Genomic DNA, 13,577 nt, shown 5'->3' with positions numbered 1-13,577 from the left:
GTTTATAGATGAATTAATTCTAAATTAAATCAAATTCTGCCAGGGATGTTTGTTTAGTCCCCTGTGGTGTGAATTCTTCACTCCTGGTAAGTGCTGCAGAAGGAGCTGTGTGCCTGCCCCTGGCCAGCCTGTTGGTGGCTGAGGAGCATTGTCACCAGAGCCAGCAGGAGTTACTGAGGCCGGGAAGCTCCTCAGAGCAGAGCAAGAGCCCACAGCCTCGTTCTGGGGCTTTTTTTGTATTGAGGTCAGAAATGCTGTCGTGGCTTTCTCATCCACTGCCTCTGCAAGGGGAAGGAGTGTCTCTGCTGGCAGCTCTGAGTGCAGAGTACTGAGAATTTTGCTGAGTGGTACAGGGAGGAGAGCTGGCACAGAATCAGGTAATTGTTGAGGAGTGAGGGCAATAAAACAGGCAAAAACTTCTTGAAAAACTCCTCGAAGATGCAAGCCAGGGGAAACCAGCAGTGCTTTGGACCGTGGGTACGTTAATGCTGGAGCGTTCCCCTGTGCCATTGGTGCCACTGATTGAAATGGCAAGGACCCGAGGTGCAGGAGCCTGTGCTGACTGCCCCGTGCTCTGTTGCTCTGTCAGATGGAGAGGAGGAGCATCTTCAGCGACAGGAGCAGCGCTGGCCCCTACTCTGATGAGGAGGAGGATGGCTACGACTCGCCCAAGGTCAAGCGCAGGGGAGCCTCCGTGGACGACTTCCTGAAAGGCTCCGAGCTTGGGAAGCAAGTGAGTGCCTGGTCTGTTACTGCTTTGGGATTTGTCCAGGAGCTCTGCCCAGGTCACCCCTGAGGCTGTGCCTGTGTGGGGACACGGGGCTGAGCCATGGCAGGGGTGCTCCAGGGGCTGGCACAGGGATCTCCTGAGCACCCTCCCCTCCAGGCCCTGCAAAACTGAACAAGTGACGATGGCAAATGTGGAAAATGTGCCTGCACTGTCCCATTTGGGTCCTGGGCCTTTTCTGTGTGAGGTGTCACCTGCTGTGGATCCTGTGTGCCATAAGGGCACTGCCTGTAACCCCACACCCCAGTGACAGGGAACAGACAGGGGACAGCACTGGCTCCAAGGAATGGAACGAGGGTTGCCACAAGAATTTTGCACGGCTTTTGCTCTGATCCCACTGAAAAAAATGCTAAATTATTTATTACATTAGTTTCAAGAGAGATGTAAATTCTAGAAAAGAGATGTTTTCTTATGTCTTGGCATAATTAAAAAAACTTTAGTCAAAGACCCGAGCCCCTGTGTTGGGGGTCTGCAATGGTGGTGACACGCTGCAAGAATTAAATGCTGATCACTTCTAAATTATAATGTGATGTAACAAACAGCTGTGAAGAACAGATGATATGTGAATTATCCCAAGGCTTTTACAGTTTGGTCAGCAAGTCCACTGATGCATGAAGGACCTCTTTAATCAGGGGAATTTAAACAAGACTAAAACTAGATCTGGTGCTGTGAATGGAGATATCCTCTTTTGTATCACCTGGGATTGAGATTGGATTTTTTGAATTACGATCATAAATGGGCAAAACAAAATTTCCCCACGGTGTCTCCCTGTTGTTGGGATGGTGATGACACAAAGAGTGACACATAAAAGGTCAGAAGGCTCTTAATTACGGCCATGCTCTCTTTTTTACAGTTTTTACAAACCTTGAGGGCAACTTCTAATTGGTTAATGGCTTTCTTGTTAATTATTCTGTTGGTTAGTAAAAGGCGTTTTACTTGTCCATGAAATCTCTCTATTCTCAGATTGTTCACATATTTTCTTTACTGGTTCTCATGGGAATCCCTTATTACAGGTGTATTTATTTTTCACCCTCAGAATAGATGGATGTGTTAGAGGAACTTCTCATTCTCAGAACAGCTTCACACGGGAGCTCACAGATGGTCTGTTGGCTGCACTTAGAAGAAATGAGAGAATAGTTTTTTACGCTGTTCCCACACGTGCCCCGGAGCAGAGGCTGCTGCTGTCCCTGCCCCAGCCCCGGAGCCGCTCGGGGTTATCCCGGGTTATCCTGCGATAAAGGTCTCTGCTCCCCTTGCCAGGCTCACTACTGCCACGGGGAGGAGTACCAGACGGAGAGCAGCCGCGGCTCGGACCTGTCCGACATCCTGGAGGAGGATGAGGAGGAGCTGTACTCCGAGATGCAGCTGGAGGAGGGCGGCCGGCGGCGCCTGAGCCTCACCTCGCACGGCGCGCTCAAGGTGAGGGACTAACACCCACCTGGGGCTGCCCCAGAGCCTTCAGGGCACTGAGACACCCTGCAGGGCAGCAAAACCCATCCTGGGGCTGTCCCAGAGCCTCCCCGGGCACTGAGACACCCTGCAGGGCAGCAAAACCCATCCTGGGGCTGTCCCAGAGCCTTCAGGGCACTGAGACACCCTGCAGGGCACTAACACCCTCCTGGGGCTGCCCCAGAGCCTTCAGGGCACTGAGACACCCTGCAGGGCACTAACACCCTCCTGGGGCTGCCCCAGAGCCTTCAGGGCACTGAGACACCCTGCAGGGCACTAACACCCTCCTGGGGCTGCCCCAGAGCCTTCAGGGCACTGAGACACCCTGCAGGGCACTAACACCCACCTGGGGCTGCCCCAGAGACTCCCCGGGCACTGAGACACCCTGCAGGGCAGCAAAACCCACCCTGGGGCTGCCCCAGAGCCCTCCCCGGGCACTGAGACACCCTGCAGGGCACTAACACCCTCCTGGGGCTGCCCCAGAGCCTTCAGGGCACTGAGACACCCTGCAGGGCACTAACACCCTCCTGGGGCTGCCCCAGAGCCTTCAGGGCACTGAGACACCCTGCAGGGCACTAACACCCACCTGGGGCTGCCCCAGAGACTCCCCGGGCACTGAGACACCCTGCAGGGCAGCAAAACCCACCCTGGGGCTGCCCCAGAGCCCTCCCCGGGCACTGAGACACCCTGCAGGGCACTAACACCCTCCTGGGGCTGCCCCAGAGCCTTCAGGGCACTGAGACACCCTGCAGGGCACTAACACCCTCCTGGGGCTGCCCCAGAGCCTTCAGGGCACTGAGACACCCTGCAGGGCACTAACACCCACCTGGGGCTGCCCCAGAGACTCCCCGGGCACTGAGACACCCTGCAGGGCAGCAAAACCCACCCTGGGGCTGCCCCAGAGCCCTCCCCGGGCACTGAGACACCCTGCAGGGCACTAACACCCTCCTGGGGCTGCCCCAGAGACTCCCCGGGCACTGAGACACCCTGCAGGGCACTAACACCCACCTGGGGCTGCCCCAGAGCCTCCCCGGGCACTGAGACACCCTGCAGGGCAGCAAAACCCATCCTGGGGCTGTCCCAGAGCCTCCCCGGGCACTGAGACACCCTGCAGGGCACTAACACCCACCCTGGCACACAGAACTAGACCTAGGTTGCTCTGGTGCATTTATTACCTCCTCTTTTGCATTATTCGGTAGATAAATTTTAATTACCTGACTGTTTTCCTGTGTGTGATTGCTGCAGTTGCAGTTTCTGTTCCATGCCTGGGAACCTTCCCCTTGTCTCTGAGAGGATACACTGCGTGTGCTACCCCAAAAATGAGTTGTTTCTGAGCAAGGAGATTTGTAAAACTTGTAAAACAACTGAAGCTTTTCCTGTGTGAGTGATTTGTCCGTGTGTCCAGTGCTAGTCCCATCCCTTCCACAGGCTTAAAGCATTCCTGTAAGAAAGGGAATTGTTCCAGCTTTGTTTGATCAGTGCTTTATCACAACTCCCTGTGCTCTGAATTTTAGGGAGTCACCAGAGAGAGCAGGAAATGTGTTCCAGAAATACTGCTTTAATACAGGAATATTCATCACGAAAGATAACTTCAGTATAACAGCTAAAGCACATGCAGAGCACTAAACACACCCAATACTGAATATATATTTGTACATGGAAATTGTATTTGCTCCTTTATGTCTGTGGGAATTACACAAACTGTGATTCCTTACAAAGCTCAAACCCACAGATTAACTATTTTTCCAGTAGATTGTTGTTTAACTAACATCAGTACTATTTTCTCATGAACACAAGAATTCTGACTCTTCTTATGACTGCTTTTACATGCTGTAAATTCAGTCCTTTTATTCTGATAGTGTCTGCAATGAGACAGGTACTTTTTCAGAAGAAGAAATTATCAGTGTTTCTACTGCTGCACCAACATAAAGGTTGAAAGGCAAAATCTTTCTGCAGTCTCCTTCTATCCCCTTCCCCTGGCAAAAAAGAATAATCCCCAGACTGTTCTTGTTCTTTGTGCATCAGAAGGTGTATTTACTTCTTGGATTTAAATCAGTATTATCAGTGCTGATATTGAGAAAGTTCCAGAACCTTAAATGGTGTTAGGAAATAATTTTTGACCTGCTGAGGTTTGCAGGCTTCTCTTGATGTAGTATCTGTCAAAACGGTGATAGTTCATGCTTACTGATCTTTTTTCTACTTCTGTGGCACTTTATCTCAAGTTTCACGGGTGTTGCACACGTTGTAAAACCAAAGGAAGAGAGGTGAAGCAGTCCAAGATAACTTAGAAAGTTCCCTCTGCCCGAGGGGGGACGGTGCCCAACCCACAGCTGGGTTTAGAGTGCTCAGGGGGATGCTGCTGAAATCTCAGGATGATCTGTCGTTATTTATGGGTGCTGCTGAGCCCAGAGGTGCCCCTGATCTGGGCATTAGGCACAAGGGGAGATGATCCCTGGGCTGCAGAATCAATAAATCCTGGCAGGCAGAGCCTCCTGCACTGTGCTCCCTTCCCTCTGCCCAGCCCAGACTCTCAGCATTCTGTCACACCCAGCTGTGTAGTGTGGAAATGGAACAGGAAAACTGCAGAGTGCATCTGGCATGTCCAGAATGCTTCTCTTACCCAGGCTGGGAGGGTTTTTACCTGCTTCTGGCATAGAGAGACTTCAAATTCTGCTCATAGGCTGACTTTCAGACCCCAGTTTTATGAAGCAGGTACAGATCATGATGAGGGATTTGATGGCAGTGCAGTGACCTCAGAGAGCAGCCTGAGTCTCAGGGCGCTTTCCCCGAGGGTCAAGCTTTAAAAATGGTGCGGGATTTTTAGACTTTTAGAAAGGAAACCAGAACTCCTTTAATGATGGTGGTGGAATTGCTCTGTTCCAACAGGAGACTGAAGATATTTAGTTAGTACTTATATAAGAAGCTTTAAGAGATGCAAAGCAAGGAAGCTTGCTAGGGCAGAGCTGTCCTTCTCAGGTTGGGTTCTGGCTACAAAGAAAATCAGGTGGCAGTTTGGCAGGGGCCAAGGAAGGAGTTCAATGCCATCCTCACTCACCCTGCTGGAACCTGTATGTGGCTTTCATTGCTCTAGTTCAAATGCACGAGTTTATTCTTGTGAAGAGCATCACCCAGTCCTTTCTACTGACCTCTCATGTTGGATCTGGCACCCGGCAACTTCTTAATCATGTCTTTTTATTTTTCACAGATCCTCATTCATAGCATGACATCCTTTTCACTGTATAAAGCTGCACGTCTTACGTTTGCCATTGCTCTAAAACTAATTCTGTCTTTATTTTTCTTTTCTCCCTTTTCCCTCCCATTTAATTTTTGTCACGCACTCTTTGTCCCCCGTCTGGTTTTTTAACATTACACACCCCTAAGGAGTCCAGTAAGACCCCGAGCCCTGAAGCCCCCTTTTGGGAACAGCCTGGCTTTCCCCAGCAGAGCCACCACAGTAAAAGGCTTTTCAGTATTCCCGAAGTGGCCGAAGAGGACGGGGAGCTGTCGGAAGCGCTGTACAAGCAGGGGTTAGGTACGCCCTCCAGAAAGAGCCGGCGGCCGGCCGGAGGCTGCGGCGCCCGGGGGCCCGGGGAGCGCGGCCGGAGCGCCGCTGTGCCCACGGCCCGCAGCCCCGACAGCGGCCTGGACTGCGGCAGCGACGACGAGGAGCCCCGGCACGGGGTCAGACACGGCTGGGGCAGCGAGGGAGAGGAGCCCCGGCACGGGGTCAGACAGCCCTGGGGCAGCGAGGGAGAGGAGCCCCGGAGCAGGGTCCGACAGCCCTGGGGCAGCGAGGGAGAGGAGCCCCGGCACGGGGTCAGGCACGGCTGGGGCAGCGAGGGAGAGGAGCCCCGGCACGGGGTCAGGCACGGCTGGGGCAGCGAGGAAGAAGAACCCCGGGTTGGGGTCAGACATCCCTGGGGCAGTGAGGAAGAAGAACCCCGACACTGGGTCCGACGCCCCTGGAGCAGTGAGGAAGAGGAGCCCCGGCACAGGGTCAGACGGCCCTGGAGCAGTGAGGAAGAGGAGCCGCGGGTTGGAGTCGGACGCCCCTGGAGCAGTGAGGAAGAGGAGCCCCGGCACAGGTTAAGACACGGCTGGGGCAGCGAGGGAGAGGAACCCCGGCACAGGGTCAGACATCCCTGGAGCAGCGAGGAAGAGGAGCCCCGGAGCAGGGTCAGACACAGCTGGGGCAGCGAGGGAGAGGAGCCCCGGCACTGGGTCCGACGGCCCTGGAGCAGCGAGGAAGAGGAGCCGCGGGTTGGAGTCGGACGCCCCTGGAGCAGTGAGGAAGAGGAGCCGCGGGTTGGGGTCAGAGCCCCGCGGGTCCATGATGAAGAAGAGCCCCGGGTTGGGGTCAGAGCCCCGCGGGTCCATGATGAAGAGGAACCCCGGGCTGCGCTCAGACGGCCCTGGGGCAGTGAGGAAGAGGAGCCCCGGGCACACTCCCCGCACTGCCCGTGCCGGAGGCGGCCGCCGCCCGCCCGCAGGAGAGCGCTGACCCGGCAGAGCAGCATCGAGGAGGATTTCGGGGACGTGCCGAGCTGGGCGGAGGCCGGCGGCGGCCAGGGCCGGCCCAGCCCCGGGAGGAAGGGCGAAGGGCCGCGGGGGCCCCGGGCACAGCGGCTGTGGAGCGCAGCGGGGCAGGGGGGCCGCAGGAGCGACCCCGGCCCCGGGGCAAAGCCACCCCACAGAGACGCTGAAGACTCTCTGGTGTGTGAACTGTCTTCTTCTAGCATCTGCTTGCCGAATCACTCTGTTTTCTTCATTCTCTTTATTTTTTGTTCTTTTTATTATGATTATTCTTTGTCCCTTTTTTTTTTTTTTTTTTTACCAAATTGATTTTTAAAGTCAGTCCTTGGGACCCATCTGCTGCATTTTCCCCCCCTTTTTTCCCCTTTTTTTTTTTTTTTTTTTTTTTTTTTTCCTTCCCCATTTATTTTTGTTTATTACTCTGCGTTTTCGTTTATGGTCCTCTTTTGTGTCATGCTAAAATCAGATTAATTTGCTTTGCAATGATTTCCCCCCAGAACAAATTATAATAATGGCTGCTTCTGTTAAAGGACAACTGAATCTAAATTTTAATTAAGGGTTAGCTGAACTACAATTTTTCCAAAAGATTGCTTTTCTTTATTTTGCCCATCTGAATGTTGCTTAAAAAAAAAAAAAAAAAAGCTGCATTTTTAGCTGGAGAAATGTTTCATCCTTTTTTTTTTTTTTTTTTTTTTTTTTTTTTTTTTTTTTTTAAGTATTGTCAAGAAATCCATTTCATCACGTTGTTTTTATTCATCTCATTCCCAGAATTTTCAGGATATGCTCTTTACCATGGAACATCTCAAGACAAGAACCAAGACTCTCCCCCAGTGTGACAGTGACCCAGATTTCTGGAGTCACAGCTCCATCATTTTCATTTTCTGCCTTATCTCTGCGCTGTCACTCCTTTGCTGCCCTTTTCAGACCATCTCTTCTTGCCTTTGAAGTTGCAGACTGCATCTCTGCAGAGAATGCAGGCACAGAGCTGCCTCCAGAGGGAGGCCAGGCCCATCCCAGCTCCTCCAGGGATGCTCTGCACCACCCTGCCTCTTCGAATTCTGCCCACTGATGTCCAGAGGAGCCTCCAGGGCCGAGGGATTCACCCCCAGAGACCAGAGCCGGTTCTTCAGCCTCTGTCTGCAACATCCCAGAGCTCAAACTCCGTCCTGACGCCTTCCACAGCCGAGCAGGGCTCAGCTGCTGCCCTCCAGCCTCCAGCTCAGCTGAGCTGATCCCACTCCGAGCCGCAGGAGCGGTGCCCGGGCTGGGCTGGGCTGCGCTGCTCTCAGCGACTGGGACAAGCTCTGGGGAGCTCCCGGGCACAGCTGCAGTGCCCAGCTGGCCGTGTGTGCAGGGAGCAGAGCCAGCTGTGCCTGCATGGAGTGTCTGCACCCCTGCTGCACCCCTGCTGCACCGCTGCTGCATCCTGCACAGCCCCTGCCAGCCAGGGCCACTCCAGAGCCGTGCCCAGGGCCACGAGGACTGTCCTGTGCCCATGGAGGATCTGCACACACAGCCAGGGGTGCCACAGGGACTGTCCTGTGCCAGGAGGGATCTGCTCACACAGCCAGGGGTGCCACAGGGACTGTCCTGTGCCAGGAGGGATCTGCTCACACAGCCAGAGGTGCCACAGGGACTGTCCTGTGCCAGGAGGGATCTGCAAACACAACCAGGGGTGCCACAGGGACTGTCCTGTGCCCATGGAGGATCTGCTCACACAGCCAGAGGTGCCACAGGGACTGTCCTGTGCCAGGAGGGATCTGCAAACACAACCAGGGATACCACGAGGACTGTCCTGTGCCCATGGAGGATCTGCACACACAGCCAGGGGTGCCACAGGGACTGTCCTGTGCCCATGGAGGATCTGCTCACACAGCCAGAGGTGCCACAGGGACTGTCCTGTGCCAGGAGGGATCTGCTCACACAGCCAGAGGTGCCACAGGGACTGTCCTGTGCCCATGGAGGATCTACTCACACAGCCAGGGGTGCCACAAAGACTGTCCTGTGCCCAGGGCCACGAGGACTTTCCTGCTGTCCAGGAAGGATGTCCGTGCCCAGGAGGGATGTGCACACAGAGCCAGGGGTGCCTGGCAGGGCAGCCCCACCTGCACAGCTCAGGCTGCCCGTGCAGCTCTTCAGGACACAAAAATGCCACCTTAGCAGCAACGACAAAGGCAAAAGAATATTTCAGAAACTATTATTTTTTTTTATTATTTTATTTTTGTTTTGGTGCGTGACTGCTGGTTACAAAACTCTGCCATAAATCAAGGAGCCATTATTTTTTTTCTTTTGCAGGTTTGCCAGGCAGCAGTACTCACTTTTCAGCTAACCTTTCAGTTAAAAACTAAGTTTAGTTGCCTTTAGAGCTTGTGCTTCCAAATGTGATTGAGCTGATTAATGTCCAGCCGCGTGACCACGATGCAGCCCTGTGTGGAGCTGACGAACCTGTTCTCTCTGTTGTTGTGTTTTAGCTTTTAGGTAACCCAGCCTCTGCAGGACGGCCTGACAGGGTGGAGCATGCAGGGCGAAGGTCCTCCCATGGCAGTGCAGTGCCACCGAGGTCTCGGCCCCTGTTGGTCCCTTCCATGGGTTAGTTGGCCAGATCGGTGCATTTCTGTTCTTTGCAGCCTCAGGTTGGGGAGGGAATCCCAAAAAAACCCAAACAGCAGCCGGTGGTGTGGGGCCAGGGGTGAACTGAGGACAGGAGTGTGGGACCCCTGTCACTGGGAACCCCCAGGAGCCTTTCCTGCAGCTCAGTGCCTGCTGCAGGCTGTTAAAGCTCCTTGAGCCTGGTGCAGTTGGATTTTTCCTCAGGAGAAATCTGCGGGCAGGTTACTTCATGTCAGTGGAGTCTGAGTGGCCATCCAGGCATCCAGCCAGCATCCTGCCCCTCATCAGCCTCCTTCTCTACTCACCTGCCATGCTCTTGACTACTTTGTTCATTAATTTATGGCAAACTCTTGCAAACCTAACAGAAATGAATTCCTACGTGAGCTGTGCAAACGTCAGTCTGGCACAGGAAATCAGCCCAACTTCCAGAGCAGGTTTTATGAGCTTTCTTTTTTTTCAAATAGCAACTTGCTAATCAAAAAACCCATCAAGCTTTATAGGACATGCAGTGAGGTTTGGTGTGGCTTTTTTTCAGTGAAATGCCACACATTGTTTCAGTTATTAACTGGGATAGTTGGATGATGAGGCCAACTCGAGTTACTGACTTGTTCTTTTCTGAATCTGCTTCCGCAGATGGCTACGGCGGCCATGACCATCTTTCCCCAGACATTTATGAGGAGTCTGAAACTGATGCTGGCACAGAAGACCTTTCCACCCGAATATTTGTTGCACTTTTTGACTACGACCCGCTGACCATGTCCCCCAACCCCGATGCTGCCGAGGAGGAGCTGCCCTTCAAGGAGGGACAGATCATCAAGGTGAGATCAGAGAGCAGAGGAACTAAAGACACTTTTACAAACTCCTTTGTGCTCGGGAGAAGAGCTGCCTGTCTGATCCCAACCCCGTGGGTTTTCCTGCAGAGGTCCAGGCTGGAAATCTCACTGGACCTGCTAATTAATATCGAGTGCTAATGGCTTAAAGATAACCACAAAGCAGGAAAAATCTGGGAGTTGCTGTAGATAGTTAGGGCCAGTCTTAATTCAAGATTTGGGGTGAGCCCAGAATGGTGACCCTGGAGCTCCCCGTGTCCATTGCCACAGACCCTGCAGGAGGAGCTGCTTCAGAGAGGATTTCTGCTGCAGAGGAGCCCCAGAAGTGCTGGTGGTGTACCAAACCAGAGCTGCTGCATTTTCTGCATGCTGAGCACTCCTAGCTAATGCACACACGCACAAAATTTCCAAATTCTGCTTATATATCTGAATGAATGAATAAATAAATAAATATGAATTCTGCTTATATATCTAAATAAATATAGCCATTCCAGTTTTATAGCCTAAGTCAGAGTTGTCCAAAACTAATATAATTCCACATCTAACCAGCAGTTGTCATCCATGTTTTAGTAACCCTCAGCCTGCACTGAAATTCCTAAATAGTAAAACCTCTTTGACCAGTATTATCCTCTCTGAATGTCAGGTTTATGGGGACAAAGATGCTGATGGGTTTTACCGTGGGGAAACCTGTGCAAGGATTGGCCTTATCCCGTGTAACATGGTCTCTGAGATACAAGCAGATGATGAGGAGATGATGGATCAGCTGCTTAAACAAGGTTTCCTTCCTCTGAACACTCCAATCGAGAAAATTGGTAAGAGAAAATACAGAGATTTCACCTCAGACTCTGGGACACCCACTTCACCTCTTGTTTTTGTGCAGATGCATCTACATTTTGCAGTCATTTACTGCTCCAGGGGGTCCCTTCTGTGCCAGTGTCTGGATGACTTTATACAGCTAATATCTATACAACTTTTTACATCTAACATTTATACAACTTTATACAGCTAATATTCATAAAACTTTATGCAACTAATATTTATACAGCTTTATACAACTATTATTTAAACAGCTTTATACAACTAATATTTAATATATCATTTGCTGCAAACAGGGACCTGTAGCTTCACCACTCCACTGGTTACTCTGTTTTCTGATTAAAAAAAAAAAAAAAAAAAAACCAGAAGTGGGTTTTGGCTCCTGAAATCTTTCTGTGCACAGAGCAGGAGCCCTGAGCTGTGGAGTCTGCTGTGCACAGCGAGCTGGGGACTCTGAGCCTTGGAATAAAGAGGGGCAGACCAGTGTTAATCATTATTTAATAACTGTTAATTGTTATTTATGAGCTGGGCATGGCTGCAGTCTCTGTTTGTGGCCCTGGCCATTGGGGATTTTGTGCTGCTGGGCTGGAGCTGTGCTGGGAGCAGGCGGGAGGGATCTTGGGAATAGCTTTGGGAATAATTCTGGGAACACTTTGGGGATACCTTGGGAAAACTTCTTGGATAACTTTGGGAACACTTTGGAGATAACTCTGGGAATATTTTGGGAACACTTCGGGGAACACTTTGGGACCACTTTGAGAATAACTTTGGGACCCTTTTGGGGATAACTTTGGGAACACTTAGGGAATACTTTGGGGATAACTTTGTGAACCCTTTGGGGCTGATCCTGGGAACGCTTTGGGAGCCCTTTGGGGATAACTTTGGGAACCCTTTGGGGATAACCTCAGGAGCCCTTTGGGGCTGATCCTGGGAACCCTTTGGGAACCCTTTGGAAACCCTTTGGGGATAACCTTGGGAGCCCTTTGGGAGCCCTTTGGGGATAACCTTGGGAGCCCTTTGGGGATAACTTTGGGAGCCCTTTGGGGATAACCTTGGGAGCCCTTTGGGGATAACTTTGGAAACCCTTTGGGAGCCCTGTGGGAGCCCTTTGGGGATAACCTTGGGAGCCCTTTGGGGATAACTTTGGGAGCCCTTTGGGGATAACCTTGGGAGCCCTTTGGGGATAACTTTGGAAACCCTTTGGGAGCCCTGTGGGAGCCCTTTGGGGATAACCTTGGGACCCTTTGGGGATAACCTTGGGAGCCCTGTGGGAGCCCTTTGGGGATAACCTTGGGACCCTTTGGGGATAACCTTGGGAGCCCTGTGGGAGCCCTTTGGGGATAACCTGAGGGGATAACCTCGGGCCCTCTGGGGCTGACCCCGCTGTCCTGCCCGCAGAGCGCGGCCGCCGCGGCCGGCAGCAGCCGCTGACCACCAGGAGGATGGTGGCCCTCTATGACTACGACCCCAGGGAGAGCTCCCCCAACGTGGATGTGGAGGTAGGGCTGGAGCTGAGCCCCTTATCCTTCAGAGTTACCCTTTAAAATGGGGTTTGGCTAAAATAGGGTGAACTGTAGCACACTCTGGAATTTTCTAAAGGAGAAAGTGAATTTTGATGTATGTGGGACTTGGAACACAGCCAGGGTTGTTTTCTGTTTCTCACCAAACCAAATCTTCTTCTAAATTAGGGTGTTTCAAAGTAGTTTGGCCAACAAATCAAATCATTTGTGCTGCTGTATTGCAAAGATTTTGTTTGTTCCCTCTCCCACGACTGTAGGAAATTAAAATTAATTTTAAAACCCCCTCCCTAATTACATTTAAGCCACAGACAATTAGAAAGAGCCCAGTGCCCTGTGTGCTGATCAGAGTGGAGCTGCTCATTGTGAAGGTTTTACTGAAGAGAATCCAGTGTTCCAGTGCAGGGGTGCTGTGCTGCAGGGGTTGGGCTGGGTGATGTCCAGAGGCCCCTCCAGCCCTGGTGCTGTGCACAGCAGCTCTCTGAGCTGTGCTGGCACTCACAGAGCAGGGCCTGAGCCCACCCCTGAGCTGGCCCCTGGCCACCAGCACTCATTTAGGAGCCCTTTGAAGCTGTGCAGATCAAAGCTCCAAAGCTTGTCCAGGCTGTCCAAGGCCTGAGTGGTCACTGGAGCCCTGGGGTGTCCACACTCACTGGGAGAGGTGCCAGCTTTAGCAAGTTGAGGAAAAAAAACCCAAGGGGGAAGAAAAAAAGGTTGGCTCTCAAAGATGAGTTTGGTTTCACCAGTCTTACCATGAAGGAGTGGGGGGGGACTCTGATGGAATTTGCCATGAGTAAGAAGAGGTTGGTCTGTGGCTGACAGCTGCCTGCCCCTGTCCTTCCCCTGCAGGCCGAGCTGACCTTCTGCACTGGGGGACATCATCACTGTCTTTGGTGAGATCGATGAGACGGATTTTTACTACGTAAGTTGGGTCTGCTGGGTCCCCCCAAACTGCCCCCAGCTTCCCAGCACATTCAACACCGGCCTGGGGAGGGGCTGTGGGAAGTGTGGGAGCTCTCAGCATGTCCCGGACCT

At 52.3% G+C, this 13,577-nt stretch overlaps 1 protein-coding gene across 1 annotated transcript in view; it reads left to right on the top strand.

The window, feature by feature from the left end:
- The window catches only part of RIMBP2 (RIMS binding protein 2), a 77,546-nt gene that overhangs the window by 35,649 nt on the left and 28,320 nt on the right, over positions 1-13,577 (top strand). Inside the window, 9 exon segments of the mRNA XM_066331809.1 lie at positions 590-733; positions 2,048-2,206; positions 5,618-6,949; positions 9,241-9,358; positions 10,013-10,197; positions 10,853-11,021; positions 12,424-12,524; positions 13,392-13,412; positions 13,414-13,468. Of these exon segments, the coding sequence (XP_066187906.1) occupies positions 590-733; positions 2,048-2,206; positions 5,618-6,949; positions 9,241-9,358; positions 10,013-10,197; positions 10,853-11,021; positions 12,424-12,524; positions 13,392-13,412; positions 13,414-13,468 (2,284 nt within the window).

Source organism: Sylvia atricapilla, chromosome 17 (genome assembly GCF_009819655.1).
Source record: "Sylvia atricapilla isolate bSylAtr1 chromosome 17, bSylAtr1.pri, whole genome shotgun sequence".
Taxonomy (NCBI): Eukaryota; Metazoa; Chordata; class Aves; order Passeriformes; family Sylviidae; genus Sylvia; species Sylvia atricapilla.
This window is presented reverse-complemented; position numbering and strand designations above follow the sequence as displayed.